Here is a 16794-nt window from a genome sequence, read left to right as displayed (position 1 = left end):
ATAAGCTAGATCAACATGTCAGCATGTGGACGCACTTCAGCATGAACAAAAATGTTACTAGAGTAGCAATATGTAAACTATTTTTTGGTTGAATTACTGACTCAGTAAACTTTATTATGAAGGGTTTAATTTATCACCTGAAAACATGGCACCCTGAACAGCATGTTACGTTCAATTATCCAATTAACCACATTTAATTACTGAAACTTTATTTTGGTTTTGGGCTTAACATCCCCATTAAATAAAAGTTGACAATTATCTCTATGGCATATTGCAGTATTTATTATTATGAATGATTTATCAGTGCACATCATCATTTTTTTTTTAAATTCATAAATCACTAATCAAAATAAACTCCCCTTCTTGGTGGGGCAACCAGTCACTCAAATGAGATCATAGCAATAGCAAACCACAACGATTCAATGGTCCAATTAATTTCAGATGGACAAAATCATTCAATGTTTTGTAGCTCTATGCGTTTATTAGTTGTTATGTATGTTGTTTCTTTTTTTCTTTTTTTTTTGTATGTCTGGGACTATGGATGGAAACTAGCATTGTGCTAAATCCGGCGTATTTACGTCAATTTCGATTGTACGGTCATTAATATGCACTGTCCCATCTAAATAAATAAAAAAATAATCCCAATAATAATAGTAGGGAAGAAAAGACTTTAGTTTCTGTAAAAATAAAATAAAAAAAGTTTCAGTGCTTTACTATGCAGTAGTAGTAGTCAAACCTGCTGAAACTGGCAAGGTAAAAGAACGTGGGGTTCTCCCATGTTTTGAGGGGGAGATTCTCTGGATGGGAGGCAAGCTTCTGCAGCACTTCAGCATTACCTGAATTACTTGGTGCCATGACCTTGCGAGATCCATTGAAAAAAGAAAGATGACAATGTCAGTAGTAGCCTACTTAGTACAATGTTATAGTGACAGCGATTTTATAGCACTACTATAATGATCTCACCTCCTTGTCTTTCATTCATTGTTGCTAAGACACTTTGCAGGACACTCAGTTTAATGGGCTGATAGTTCCAGGAGAGAGAGCAGGGCCTATATATAAATGGTTAAGTCATGACACTCTAACTAGATGGCACAGACTAATAGGTCCTTTTTATGCAACCTGCACGCAATCATATCATTACTACGTGACTGATTGGCCTCTGCTGAGTCTGCCACCAATGAGATCGTGACGGTCCTGCAGCCGTCCGCTGAAACTAAACCTCTTAAAAGGGTGGTTGATTATGATTTCAGTTTTTTAACTGTAGTTGGTGTGTAATGTTGCTGTTTGAGCATAAACAACATATGCAAAGTTACAATGATCAAAGTTCAAAGCAAATGAAGATTTGCTTTTAAAGAAAAGGGCTTTTTAAGGACTACAACAAACGGCTGGTATGACTACACGACATTCCTCCCAGGTTAGTGACATCACTAACCCTAGAGTTTACATAAACCCCGCCCCCTGAACACGATTTATAGATTATCAAGACAGAATATGCTAATCAATGACTAGAAGATAACTACACATAAGCTACATAAATCAATCAACTAACCATTCAGAAATGTCCTGTAGCATTCTACATGTTGTCACTTCTTCTTGAGTCTCTCCATCATTGATTGAATCCGGTTTGAACATTAAAGGCTAAAAATGTTTTTGAAATTTTTAGTGCATGTCTGTGTGAGTGCAAACTGTTGAAGCTCCGCCCTCTGTGCTGGGAGCAGCAGCTCATTTGCATTTAAAGGAACAGACACAAAACGGTGCGTTTTGGCTCGCCCTCAAAAAGTGACAATTTTAACATGCTTAAAGTATGTGTGGGGTATTTTGAGCTAAAATTTCACATGCACACTCTGGGGACATCAAAGACTTTTTTACATATTGTGAAAAGGGCATTATAACACCCCTTTAAGATTGGTGGAGGTTTCTTCATCCTTTGTTCTGATTGGTAGTTGCGCGTCAATATATGCCCTCACAAATAATACTGAATTGTGCAGTTATGAGTTTGTAAATGACAGACTGGAATGGTAAATGTAACCTTTTAGAGGTGTGAGATTACATTCAGGCCTGTATTGAGGGCATCGATTCAACATGCGCAAATACATTACTTGTAGCACTGTCCAGGGTATTTTTTGCTTGCTCTTGAACAATGTGTTGAGGATCATTGTCCTCTTAGCTTTCAAATAAGTCTGGTTCTTTTTATTGTATTTATGACTAGTGCACTGCATCCATATCAGTTATTATGGGATTGATTGTCATCTTCTGAACTATTATATGCCTTTGTATTGAGTGTATAAAGCTAGACAGCTTGTCCAAGTAACAGTCTAATTTAATGTCCTTCATTTAAACACTATTTGTCTGACCTTGGAGCAATTCAGTAACCCTTACAAAGTCTGTCTCTTGAGCATTTGCAATCCTTTTCAAATTAATGATTAAATCATCTTATAACCACACTCCTAAATCAGAACCAACTTAGTAAATAAAGACAGAAAGCATGCTTTTTCTGTTATGTGTTTAATTAAATCCTCTTTATCAATGACATTGACGTTGACAAAGATCAATTCACATTTTAGGTTAATGCAGAACAGATAATAATTCACAAACATTCTCACCATCTTACATATAAAGGAAGCTGAAGCTTCTCCCAAATGGTTTGTCAAAAATCCCAAACTGATGCTCGTCTCTTGAGAGACAAAAGAGAAAAACTGAAATTTCTTTTATTAGTTTCTTTCATTAGCATTAGTGAGGTCTCACATATTAATATTGCTAGTTTACAAGTGAGCCGATTATTATACCGTTTAAGTGCATTTCACGTGATCTAAACAAATGTAGTAAAAAGTCACAATACATCATGTACAATTATGTAAAGCCGTCATAGCACCACAGTGGTATAATTAGTCATTCCCTAGTGTCACTCACGACCAATATAAACAGCTTAAGAACATAGACAGAATTACTTAAAATGAACATTTCTGAGTGTATGTTTGCTTTACATAGTTGCATTCAATGCGACAAGGTTTACTTGTATGTTAACCTGATGTGATTGCTACAGGAATAACTGATAAATATGGGAAAAAATCATGAGACAATTAGGGATGAGTTGTTTTTAATGTCTCAAGATTCAAAGGACATTTAAAGCCATTAAGGTAGCAGCTGGTGGGATAAAATACTGACATTTCTAACTGCTAGTAAGCATTGCTAGTGAGATTAAATCATTTATGTTTAGACATGCCACAATATATTGTATAAAATACACAGGTAATTCAATTTCCTTTAAAGTAGGCCATGGCCCGAAGCTTGGCTTTTGGAATTGGACGCACTACATGGAACATGTTAAAGATAAATATTCTTGTGCCACACAATAGGTGATGAACTCCCATTAAGTGTAGATGCTAAACATTTCAAATATTTCGATGAGTGTTATGAATCACTGCAGTTACATACACCTGTGTCTCCATCAAACAACTCATCAGCCCAACTTTAGGCTGTGCAAAACGGCCAACATGAGTGTGTAAAACCATCAGCAAAAGTACTAGCATGCTTGACACTTTTGAACTTGGCCAACTGAAGATTTTACATAAACAGTGAAGCTTATTGACACATAAAATTGTACAATTCATAGACAGACAGACATTCCCATCAATGTTTGCATAGCGAGTTAAAATCACAGTATTGTTTAAAGTTTAGAAATAAAAGACTGGTCTTTCTCAATATCTAAGGTCATCTATGATTTGTATGTGTGGAAACAATTAGTCCTTGCAGAATGAAACTTGCTGTAAGCAAAAAGCATGTGAGCAGTGAAGCACATTCTGTTCATTTTTGGTACATGTGAGTATATATGTGGGCTAAGGTGAAGCACCTTGACATTCGTGAGCCATGAAGTGAAATAAAATAAAAAGTTGAGTTAATCATCCATCTCCATTTTATTCACCAGGATGGATCCTCAACATTGCAGTCCTGATGGGTTATATGGCTTTAGGTTCTACGAGAGAAAAGTGGCTTTGGCAACCAAACATACTCAAAATATCAATGACAGGATGTAATAGGATTTTTTTGTTATTTATAAGAGCTTTTTTTAACAATTAAAAAACTTTTTTTTTTATACCAAGTAAACATTTTTCATAAGCAGCTTTCATTTTTGTCTGTTGAACAAAAACAAAACAGATCTAAATGAGGAATGAGAATATTCGTTTTAGTAAACTCCCCTGTACCATGGAGATGCTGAGAAAACGGCCTGAGTGCCTTATACAACCGTGATTTCTAAACATAGATGGGATGATTCTGAAGTCCTTTCCCTTCTCAGGTACTCAAAATCAGGCAGAATCTTTAACTATGAAGTTCCTGCACATCATGCATACCAAAACAAAAGTCATGTTTCTGAGATACGGGGGAAAAAAGCATGTACTAGAGATAAAATAGCATTAGTTTGAGCAAAAACACAAAATGAAGCTCTCCTAATAGGTTCTGAGAAACCTCACAATTCAATAATCACACAAACATTGGCTATCTTCACAGATGGCACTGGATTGATGCCATCACTAACCGCTTGTACCCATAAAATGAATACCTGAGTATAACTAGCGAGACGCATGGAAAGGTAGGTTAGCATACATAAACTAGCAATTTTTAAACATATTCAGGTTTGCACAGAATGGTTTAACTCAAAATCTAACATACATCAAAAAAGTGAATAATTTAAGGCATTCCCTACCTCTCAAAATAAATAAATAAATTCACACTGAATTTCCAGATTCTAGGGAAGAGCAGAACTTGTGAAGAGGCTTTGTCTGAAAACTGTTCACTTGAATCTCACATTCCGACGAAGGAAAAAGAGACAATTGAAAAGAGCTTAAGGAGAGGAGATGATATGGACTGAGTGAAGGAGAGCAAAGGATGAATTTCAAGCCTCTCTCAGTTTTCCCAACCGAATCAGTAGATGTTTGGAAGGTCAGAGTACTTCCTGTCAAAGTAACCACCCTTGAAGATCCAGTCAGCTGCCCCAGTGTACGGATTATTGCCTTGCTGGAACCATCTGAAAGATGGGAGGCCATAAAGGTTATGGAAATAAAACTAATATTTAATCCTTTCAAGACCTATAAAAAATATTGAAATTATGATATTTGCTTTTGTAGAAGCCTTCAGTCAATGTGATTTCAAAACTATTGTAATAGTCAGTTTATCATTTAAATTTTTTATCTTGCTTGATTCAACACTTCATTGCAGGATTTGTTTAATGCCTACAGACAAAATGAGTAAATGTGCAAAACAATCCAAGAAAACAAACCGCTGAAATAGTGGGCGGTCACTGTTGTGCTCTTAATCCAGATACTCACCTTGTAGACCATTCTTCCTCATCTTTAGCACGCTCTCTTCTGGCAGCTCTCTGCTTCTCTTCCAATCTCTCTTTCTCTTGACTTGCAGTATCTGGAATTTAAGAGTAGCTTCTTAGTGGTAAAATAAGTAGAGTAATATCCAAGAGGTAGCTTACAGGACAGATGGTAACAGAACGGGCCAAAAGAGAGATTGCCCATACCTATATCCCCATTCTCCATAGCTCTGATGTCTGGCCGCAGGCGACAGTCTGTTGGTGCTAAGACTCCAATCATGCCAGGCTCCAGCTCGTTGAGTGTCATTGCAAAGTTAGTAAAATTATACATCTGAATAGAATCCAGGAAAGAGGACAAAGAGAGAATAAGTAGTAATGTATTGCAAAACTAGCTATACAAAGTGTCTGCATTTGTAAGAGCGAAAACAATAAGGATTTACAACTGGTATTAGCATCCGTCTCAGGAAAGTGTCCAGTGTCTTTTCATTTTGGTTGACATGCCAGTGGCATAGCCAGAATTAGATTTTTGGGGGGTCCCATATTAAAATGAGGGGCCACAATATATATATATATATATATATATATATACAGTATATATATATATATATATATATATATATATATATATATATATATATATATATATATAGATAACACCATTTCACACCGCAAGCGTGAGCGGCGCGTCAGCAGCAACTACATCGTCACTTCAGCGTGAGACGCGCGCGAGTATTCACACAGGAAGCGTTTGTACAGCGTCACAACAGTGGCTTCCAGGCCACATATAAGCAAGAATTTCTTTACAAAGACTTCTGTTAAATTTGTTTTTAGAAGTTGGTCATAAACTTGATAGACTTGAAGTTTGTTAAGATGGGGAGGTGAACAACAAATGTATTGATGTAAATGATAAACAAAAAAAATAAGCTCTGATCTTGTCGCTTCAGTCATACTTCGATATGTTTACAAGACAGCAAACATTAAAAAAAAAATAGTAATAATAAAAACCTACTCTCGGTTTTGATTTGGGTAGTAGGCTATCATGTACCTGTCTGTGTATTACATAAACTAAAAAAAAACTTATATAGCCTGAATAATCATATTTTCTGGCTAGTTTAGCCTACCCTTTTTCTTTAAGTAATACACCATACTTTCACCCAAACTGAATAATTAAAAATAAGTTAAATGGGTATATTTTCTATAAATAGGTCTTCATTTTCTTTTCTGACATACTACAGTTCTTGTTAAAACATGCATATTCTGTGCGTTTTGGGCACTTTTTGTGTGAAATCGTATTTATTTTGTCCATCAAAAGTGTGCTTTCACTTTAACTGAGCGTGAGCAGTGAAGCAAAAATAGACTCGGCGCCGAAACCCCTGCTTCACTGCTGCTCACGCGCTCGCGCTGCTCCTGCTTGACGCTCACGCGCTGCTCCTGATCCCGGTGTGAATGCACTCATTGATTAACATGCACGCCGAAAAAAATACGCACCGCTCACGCTTGCGGTGTGAAACGGCAGTAAGGCTTGACATTGTGTACCACATTGTGCAGTGGTGTGTAAAGCAGTCACTCCTACTAGCCACTTGAATTTGATATACACACCACTTTTTTCAATTGAAGTCAATTTAAAAAAGGCATCAGAAATAATAAACTGTGCAATGTAATGTTGTCAAAATGACATGACATGTAAATGAAGGGGCTTAATAGACTAGGAAAAGGAAAAGAGAATCTGACCGCGTGAGGAACCGGAGAAGAGTCACTCGGTCAGGAAAAGAGAATCTGACCGCGTGAGGAACCGGAGAAGAATCACTCGGACAGGCTTTCACTCGTTGGCGCGAGCTAAAAAGCAGCACTGGATGCAGCAGCGATGCTGACCTGGCGATCTTGTTGATGGACTAGTAAATAAATATCTTATTTGTAAACTTGTTTGCGTTCTATGTTGTATGTTGTTGCGCTTGCTTGTAGTATGTCATTTTTTTTACGATGCTGTTCATTCATCCATTATATCAGACGACGCTGTTGACGTTGATTCCTGCGATTATCATGAGAACAGTTGTCAATATCTCACATAATTATCAGGACATAAATAAGCCTAGAGGTTGTAAATAGTGTAAACGAGCACAATTTGAAAACTATTATGATAAATTGCAATAATCATGTCTAATGACATCCTAACGGCCAATGTTATGAAATAATGCGACGCACATTTAACTTTATTGATGTCATCTGGCATTTTGTAATGTTTACATTACAATCAAAAAACACAAATGAAATTATACAGTAGTCCTAGACTATAGGCTATTTACTTGTGATTTAGCTGCAATCATGTAAAAACGTCAAACGCAGTAGGCTACTTTATTATTATAAAGTAGTCTAACACTTGACAAACTTATTATTATACTATTACCATCATCAGTAGTTCAGTAGACTATGCAGTAGCCTAATATTTGTATGAAATCGTGAAACACCTGGTCAATATCTTCGGTGTCTATCTGTGCCTGTTCCATGCCCAACGCTTCTTACGACAGTGCAAGTATTCCACAGCGACACTAGGGGTCGCTGTTTGACAAAAACGGAAAGCTGTCCTATTATACCGAATTTTGGTTGTAGTTCCACCAGAGTTCCACTGGGGGCGATCGCCCAGTGCAAAATGAATGTGAGTCTATGGAGCTAGTCGGCTAAATTTGTCTCTTTCAATGTCCCGATTGCCGTTGAGAAATCTCAGATTTTATTGTAGGTTTTGCAAGTTCAACATGGGTTATAGGTCGAAAGTTGAATGAACGAGTACTTATGTCCTTTCGATTTCTTACAGGTTGAGTTGTTGTTGCCCATAACACGCTAGCACTCTGATAATAAACGCTGATTGGTCAATGAAGGACTGATTACGACCAGAGATACCGCTTGACATCAGAAGCGGTGGCATCAGAAGCGGTACCAGAATGTCTTCTAGCAAAAACTCTTCTAGCACCTGTATTTACCTGTGTCGCCTGTGTTGTCAATGCCTCGAGAGAAAAGAAAGTGCAGAGCGCGAAAGCACCAAAGTGACTGAAGGATTGCCGTAAAGCAGTATCTCTGGTCGTACGCTCTGTATGACGTCATTGACATTTTAGAAGGCTTTTTAAAGCAAATAAGTGACTCTAAAAAATCCAACACCCAGCAATGTGTAATTTCTTTGCATCTACTTTCAAATACTACATTCAAATTACTAGACAAAAATTATATCCTGAGAAAAGTGGATTTTGAGGGGTATAGCTCCATAGACCTGCACTCGTCCCGTGAGCGCCCTCATATGGAACCAGAGTGGAACTGCAACCAGTTCAGAAGCCGGAAGTTTACTGTGAGTGGCAGTTCTCCCCTTATTAGACATTCTCTGGTGTTACTGACAGACTATGAGAAAGCTGCTGCAACAATATAAAATATGCAAAACAAAAGCAAGACTTTGTAAAAGGGCATAATAAGCCCTGTTTAATATCATGTGAAATTCTAAGGTTGTGGTTACCTGTGTCGAGTGTGGCGGTCGAGGGGCTATTCTCCACAGAAGAGCACTGCCTGGGATCATAGTGACTGTCTCCTGGACATCTGGCATTTCATCTGCATCATCACCCCCTGTACCCTGTTCCTAATCACATGCATAAAGTACTACCATTAATGCCCCCAAATGCACCATGTTTAATAAAAACTACAGCTATAGCAAGATCAGGAAACCACGTGGACTAGGATAACTAACTGAACAACAAACTCCACTAAGGTGGCTCAGTTACTATAGCATCACTGCTAAAACCCACTGTCTTTACCTTCACCTCTCACTGAAATTGCATGTTAATACAAAGGAGTAAAAGAGGTTTTATATATATATATATATATATATATATATATATATATATATATATATATATATATATATATATATATATAACACTGTTTACTTGTATATATAAAAAAAAACATTTTATTTAATTACATTTTATTTTTCAATCAGTCAGTAAGATTTAAAGAAATTAATTAATAGTATTATTCAGCCATGAATTTGAACTTATCACCGTAAAAAAAAAAAAAACTGTTTTTAATAATAAGAAATGATTCTTTAGCATCACATCATGTTAAAATGATTTCTGAAGACTGAAGTAATGCTGCTGAAAATTCAGGAATACATTACATTTTAAAATATATATTAAATTAGAAAACAGATGTTTTGAGTTGTAATAATATTAAAAACATTGATAAATCATACAGACCATGTACATGTAAATCATGTACAGTAGTGTATATTTAATATGTATTCTATTGAAATAAAATAAAATTGCTGATTAAATATCACAGAACAAAATCTGACATAATGTTTGAATAGTGACATAAAAACCAAAACTCCAACAGAGTTACACATTGGAAAGAACTCGCTCTGGCAAAGTTCCTGAAACTTTTTCGGTTGGCATAGTGTTGCAACCTCTATTGAGGATGCGTCAGAGCCCTTTTGGACTTCCATGTGAAAACAGAACAGAAAAGTGTGGCTCTGCAGTAAGAGATAAATGACTAACGCCTTTTACCTGCTTGTGTTTCTTGGAATCTCCTCCACTTTTCTTCTCTGCTTTCCTGTTGGCTTCGAAGACTTTTGGCTCAATGCTAAATACGCACTCTGTCCACTTCCCGTAGAGAACATGATGCTTCTTTTTACTGAAATACACCCAAACATAATGATTCATATATACATGCATCAAATCCATAAAAAGTTACAAATAAAACTACATTTACAATCCAGCTGTAAAAGACATTGCTGATGCCTTTAGTGGATGTGCAGTGTGAACACTACAGGCAAGGAGCCAGATATACGCACTGACATTTGATACGAACGACTGCTCACCTCTTGTCCTGGATATATCCCTCAACCCTATGCAGCTCTTTGCCAAACATGCCGCATGGCTTAAAATTCAGCACACACTTGTCCCCAGTGCTAAAATGAACAGAGTGGTTTCCCAGTCAAAAATGAGGCACCAACCACATTGAACATTGATCCACGATGATACATGTGGATCAGTAGCCTATACGACAACATTATATAAATGCTGGAAAATGGTATAGAGTGAAAATGCAGGGTGGATATTTAGTGTAAGAAAGGAAAGAGATGATATACCTGTGGTTGACAATCTCCACTGTCCCATACTGCTCAATCCACAGTTTACCCAGAATAACATTATGCACACAGCACATAGGGTTTGTCCATGTGTAAGCTTCTCTGTGCCTGAGGAAAAAACAATAACATTAGTTAACATAAACTAACTATGAGCAATATATTTTTAGATAATACGTTATTTTAAGGAGACGTGACGTAGTTACATGTTACTACATGTACTTCCTATAGTAATAACAGTAAAAGTATGCATAATTACAAGTAACTAACCCTCTATAGTAAGTACACACTTATTTGAGTAAGTACAATGTAACTGCTTCACCTTAAAATAAAGTGTAACCTATTTTTACAGCATTTACAACCTTTGTTAATGTTAGTTAGTAAAAATACAATTGTTTCTTTGTTCATAATACCTCAGAATGCATTCACTAATGTTAACAGATGACTTTTGATTTTTAAAAATGTATTAATGTAGAAATTAACAAATGCTGTAGAAGTGTTGTTCAAGTGTTGTCCTTTAGGTCATCTAAACTAATGAAGAATTTAAAAAGAGCTCAGCCATACCTTAGACACAAAATCTCTTTTATACACATACAAAACATCCTGAATAATAAATGGACATTCCAGAATGTTACTTATCTAGCAAATAAAGCTACTTCCAAAGCAACTTACAGTTCACTGAGGACAGGGAAAAGTTACATCTCTTGCTCAAGGGTGTGACTGTGCTTGAGGATCTCAGTGACTCTCCAGCTCCAATAAAAGACGTGATCATACTGTACTTGGTGATGTCACATGAATAAAACTCACTTGGACAGCTCAAGTGTCATGGTGCCTTTAGGCTCCGCCTCCACACTCTTCCCCCAGAATTTCAGTTTAGGATAGATGGAGCCGTGAAACGAGAAGTCCTGATTGAGCGACTCCGCGTAGAAGGCGCTGATTGGTGGATGGTGGCTCACCTGTTCTGAGACCATGCGGTAACCCTCATCCTCCCTGAGCACAGATATGCAAACCATTAGTGCAAGCTAATTTTGTAGAAGAAAATGTATAGCGTTTGCTCTGTAGATTTACCTTGTAAGCTCAAAAGTCTCTCCTAATAAAGGATTAAAAGGTTTTCCAGTTCTGTCCCATTGTGAAGCAACTGCAGAAACGGCGAAAGCTGCAACAAGCTGACAAATGAGATGCAAAAGGGTTTGTTTGAGTCTTTCCATGCAAGCACACATGTGAGAGTAAATAACAGAGGAGGTACTAACCTGCATGCGCTCAATAGAGTCAGAATGTTTACAAGCTTCATGGATGAGGTATGTATGTTCCATGTACTCTGTAATCCTCTGCAAGAAGCTCAGTGGTTCGTTGAAAACAATAGGCATTGTTATCTTGGACAGCTCCTGCAAAGATAAAGTATTCCCAGATAGAACTGGCTTAGACAACGACAACACAGTCTAAATAATATGTTTCTTTTACAAGTTCACATTTCATGCTTTGTTTAAACTGAGCACTTTTGACTAAGCTGTTGTTTGGGCTTACGCTCACCATTCCAATGCATTTCTTCAGGAAGCCCCATACACTGAAGTCATTTCTGGAGAACATGGGCGCCGGAAGAGTAGTTCTGAGCACACGGACACACATATTAATACATTACTCAATCCAACAGATAAAGATCTTCACATACTGGATATTATTTCACATTATTCTGACACCTTACCGCCTCCCCAACACTCCATTCTCAGACGGGACTTTGCCATTCACCCTCTGCTTGTTCGAATAGACGCAGGCATCTTTAAAGCTGACTTCACACGAGTCGTCTGATTCCAAGCCTGAGACGGAAGGAGAGATTTAGCCATAGGTGACGAGAAAACGTGTGATGTACCTTACTTAACTCACTTACATACCCGTCTCAGCATCATAGAACTCTTCCTCGCTGTTCATGATGGACAGTTGTTGCTGTTGATGTCAATCAGAAGGCATCGTCTCACAGCTTGAATGTGTTCTGTGTAGATCAAACCAGAGAACAGTAGGTTTGAATATTAAATGGATATAAAGACCTACAACTGGACATCATCAAAACAACTAATAACAATGAATCATTAACGTACTGTAGACTATGCCGTGAACCTGGAACAAACTGGTCACTCATACGGGCCCACTCACCATCTATTCCCTTATTAAACACACTGAACAAATCCAATCACCTCACTGCAGTCTTTAAACAGCTGTGCTTGGCAAAACCATCTAATGAGAGTGTCCGACCAAGCTAATCCTTTAATGGCCAATGGGAGAGGGAGAGAGTCAACTGAGTCAACATTATTGCAACTGACTTTACCTCTTTACAGTGTGGGCTTAATTAAATGGGTCATGAATTGAGAAATCAAAATTTCCTTGATCTTTTGACATAAGATATACTAAACAATATCTTGTATGTTTCAGAACTCAAAACTTCCTCAGCCCAAAAACAGCTTTTAATGAAACCAAAAACGACTAAAAGTCTGACAAAAGACCATATCAGCAGAAGAAGATCAATGCCTACTTCTACATCATTGCCTCTTTAGCCCCGCCCACTGATTTGCACACGTAGTGGGAGGTGAGAGAGAGAGAGACGCAAAGACAGTACTTACTGTGATTAGATGCCTCTGAGGACTACAAGACTTTTTGCAGTCTTTGCATTGCCTGCTTCTTGTGATCCTAAGAAAGTGTGGATGAACTTTATTTTTAACGAAGTTCCAGATTGCATCAGTAAGGCAATGCATGTCATTTTTAAACAAGACACCATTCGACGCAGGCTTTTCAGAGAGACGACTATACTGGAGCCGACAGTAATGTCGCAACACACAAGTGTAACGATGTTTTCCGTTTTCAACATGTCACTATTGCTTTGTCATTTGATTTGATATGTACTCAACTCATTTTACTTTGAGAGCAAATGTTCTGTTAGCACAAATATCATGTCCAATCTAATTAAAACACATATTCATGTTGATTTTCATAAATGTTATGCCATTTTCAGTAAAAGTACAAAAAACATATTTAAAGGAAAAATATTGGGGTTAGAAATAAGGCTGCATTTATCTGATAAAAATACAGTAAAGAGTTATATTGTGAAATATTATTAATTAATGAATTAATAACTGAAGTTTATTTTAATATATGATGGTAAAGCTGAATTTGTGTCACATGATCCTTCAGAAATCATACTAATATTCTAAATCGGTGCTCAAGAAACATTTCTTATTATCAATGTTGACAGTAAACAACACTAACAGTAAAAAAAAAAGAAAAAAAAGTGGAATTCAAGATTCTTTTTTTCAGGACTCTTTGATGAACAAAAACTTCAAAAGAGCATTCATTAAAAAAAAAAAAATTGCAACAATGCAAAAAGAAATAGGCCTAATGTAAAAAATCCTTACAAAACGTTCCCTAGTTTGTGTTTTTATTCCCCGGCATGTTGGTTTTACCGCATGAATTTGGTCGCAAACTCGCAACATATAACGTTGCGAATAACTTTCGAAATAATTATCCTGAAGCACCGGCCCTTTTCAAGAATTTCATTCTTTTAATGGGGCTTTTTTCTTCATTATCATATCAGGAAAGTTGACATTTTTTAAATAAATAAAAAAGGTTCATCATGAAGGAAGTGTATTTAAATAATTGTATTAATTATATTTGAAATACATTTATTAATAAATAAAAAAGGACAAACAATTGTGCATTACGCCATTGACTCACATACGAACAGAAACAGGAAGAGCTAAAAGGCAAAACTACAAAACAAAGGATTCAAGCTACTCTTCAACAACCCTTATACAGCTGATGACCACCAAAATGCAAAGCATTTAAAAAAACTATTGCCCATATAACAGAGGCGGGCACCATGCAAATTATTTTGAACACGCACAGGCAAAGCAGACACTTATCAAGTTGACAGCTATCACATATTCAAACACCCATGTGGTAAACTGCCAATAGAGGAAGTCTTGGCTGGCTGAGCAGCACGTAGCCCCGGTCGTTTTGCAACCACACAAATTCAAGGTAGATCAACGGAAATGAATGCAGACTAGAGATGGCAGTGACTGATCACACAGCACACGCTTTGGATCAGAACAAAGAAAACCTTGGACTCTTAATGTGAAGGATAGGGTGCAAGGCAGCCAAACTGTAGGATACTGCAATACATAAAACAGACCATTTGTAGAAACCACAACAAAAAAACGTTGCAGATGGCTTTTAAAGTTAAAGATCTGTGAACAATATATATATACTTCAATATTGTTTAAAATATCAACAGAAATATCATCTAATTCCATTTACATAAACACATTACACATACACAATATACAGCCTTCAAAATTGCATACCTTACCCAAACAGACATTTACAGTATTATTGAATCATCATATATCTGCAAGAAAAGTCCGTAGGCCTAGATAACATATTGACAGATCACAACATAAATCATTTAACTTTTTATACTTTATTTTAAACATTTCCAAATAATCAAGTAAATAAAATACCTCAGAATCGTTCCGCTAAAGTGAAATTTGGATGCATGTCCTGTGGCTATAATGGACTACTAACAGTGAACAGAGAAATCTAGTCATACAACTGACTGGAAAATGCTAGTGTTACAGATCAATGGTGACTTAGGACAACCGCATAAGTAGTTGGTTCTCAGAAAAAGCTGTGCTGATAGTTATACTTGGAGAAGCTCTTAGATATGAATGCTATGGCACATGTCCCCTAAATAATGCCATTTATTTTCAAGTTACGTACCTATAAAATGGTCTATGACTTGCAACTACCGGTATATCTGTAAGTTATTGTTTGTTCAGCTGGCTCTCATTTATCCCAATATTACCATTAGTTTTGGACTTTATATTGACATTTGACGCATAAAGTAAAGTTAGCTTACATCTGTTACTGCTTCAGTCTTAACTGACGCTGACGGAAAGCACTATATGAAATAAACATATTATTAGCAGCAGTAGTAAAATAAAACAGCTTTGTCTAGAAGACAGAGTCACGTACACTACCACTTAAAAAGATATAGCCTAAGTCGGGGAGATTTTTTATGTTTTAAAACAAATAAGTCTCTTATGCTCACCAAGGCTGCATTCATTTCATAAACTACAGTAAGTAATAGTGTGAAATAGTATTACAATTAAAAATACTATATTTCTATTTTACTGAATTTTAAAATGTAACTTATTCAGCAGCCATCACTCCAATTTTAAGTGTCAAATGATCTTTCAGAAATCATGCTGATTTGGTGGTCAACCTCAAGGAACATTCCTTCATCAATGCAGTGATGCTTAATATTTTTTGGAAACCTTTTTTTCTTCTTCAGCGCTTCATAATCGAGTCAAAATACTTCCCCAAATTTGTACTGTCAACTAACAAAAATGGACTCTCATAATACGTGTCACTGAGTGCAGTGGAGCAGATTTAACCCATCAAAACTACTGGGAAACAGCTGATTTTATACAGAGATGTTACTTAAAAGACATTTATAATGCACTACTTTCTACATGATCTCATGGATGTGGTAACTAAGCACCATGTTAGCATAACACATAATTCACCCCCTATCCAAATCAAAGTCTAGCTAACGTCCAACTATCCATGCATGAGGGCATGCTGACATTCAGGTTATGAACTGTTAGATATACAAACATATCTGATGCTATGAATAACCTGCCTCGCTCGGCATCTCCAAACTAGATCTACAGCGGGCGGAAGGCACGGGGTGTTTGGCTTGAGCTGTTTTGACCCGCGTTAGCCGCTAGCAATGCGCCTTGACCAATAACAAACCCGCATATTACAATACAACCCATTTGATTTAGCGAAAACCTTAAACAAAGCACAAAATAACACGACGTTTAGCGTATATCTTGTTCAACAAGCTGTATACTGTGCATGTGTCGCGTTACCTTTCAAAACTGTAAAGCTGGATAGCTCCTTTCTCCGGTGGGACAGAAAACAAGCGCCCAGTTTGGGAAGAGACTGACAGTGGGGCGGATACATTTCGCCAGGACAGGACAACAATCTGGATTGGAGGGTTGAGTAACGGGTCCAAACGCAGAGGGGCGGGGAAATGGTTGATTGACAGAAGAAATAGCCTATTGTGAAAGAAGACCCCTTTACGAACGCACGATAATAACCTTTTGAAGGGGCGGGGCTATATGATGTTACATAAAGGGGTCGGTACTAAAAAGGCAGGGATGTGGGTTATTTATAATCATAATACCGGTAACAATAAATATCGCCGTAGGCTGGCAGCGGCGCTCCTTGATTGAATATGACTGCTGTCCAGGGAGAATTCAAAATATGACATGATAGCCTACCTCTTTTTTGTGTTAAAATA

General features: G+C 37.0%; 1 protein-coding gene across 4 annotated transcripts; it reads right to left on the bottom strand.

Moving 5' to 3' along the window:
- Positions 1-3080: 3080 nt before the first annotated feature.
- Positions 3081-16499, bottom strand: osbpl2a (oxysterol binding protein-like 2a). Of its 4 annotated transcripts, XM_079587708.1 has the most exons (14): positions 16361-16499; positions 12329-12426; positions 12142-12253; positions 11970-12045; positions 11690-11824; positions 11508-11605; positions 11247-11429; positions 10443-10550; positions 10173-10262; positions 9859-9985; positions 8814-8933; positions 5525-5648; positions 5325-5415; positions 3081-5023 (listed from the first exon to the last, which is right to left on the bottom strand). In XM_079587708.1, the coding sequence occupies exons 2-14, from the start codon at positions 12363-12365 to the stop codon at positions 4921-4923; spliced, it is 1404 nt and encodes a 467-aa protein (XP_079443834.1). In that variant the 5' UTR covers positions 12366-12426; positions 16361-16499; the 3' UTR covers positions 3081-4920. The 4 variants fall into 4 exon arrangements, with proteins under 4 accessions (XP_079443834.1, XP_079443833.1, XP_079443832.1 ...); XM_079587707.1 differs by having other exon boundaries at positions 11508-11824; positions 12325-12426; XM_079587706.1 differs by having other exon boundaries at positions 11508-11824.
- Between the last annotated feature and the right edge of the window lie 295 nt (positions 16500-16794).

Source organism: Phoxinus phoxinus (assembly GCF_949152265.1).
Source record: "Phoxinus phoxinus genome assembly, chromosome: 18".
Lineage (NCBI taxonomy): Eukaryota > Metazoa > Chordata > Actinopteri > Cypriniformes > Leuciscidae > Phoxinus > Phoxinus phoxinus.
Note: the sequence above shows the minus strand (reverse complement) of the source record. Positions and strands in the feature narration are given on the sequence as shown.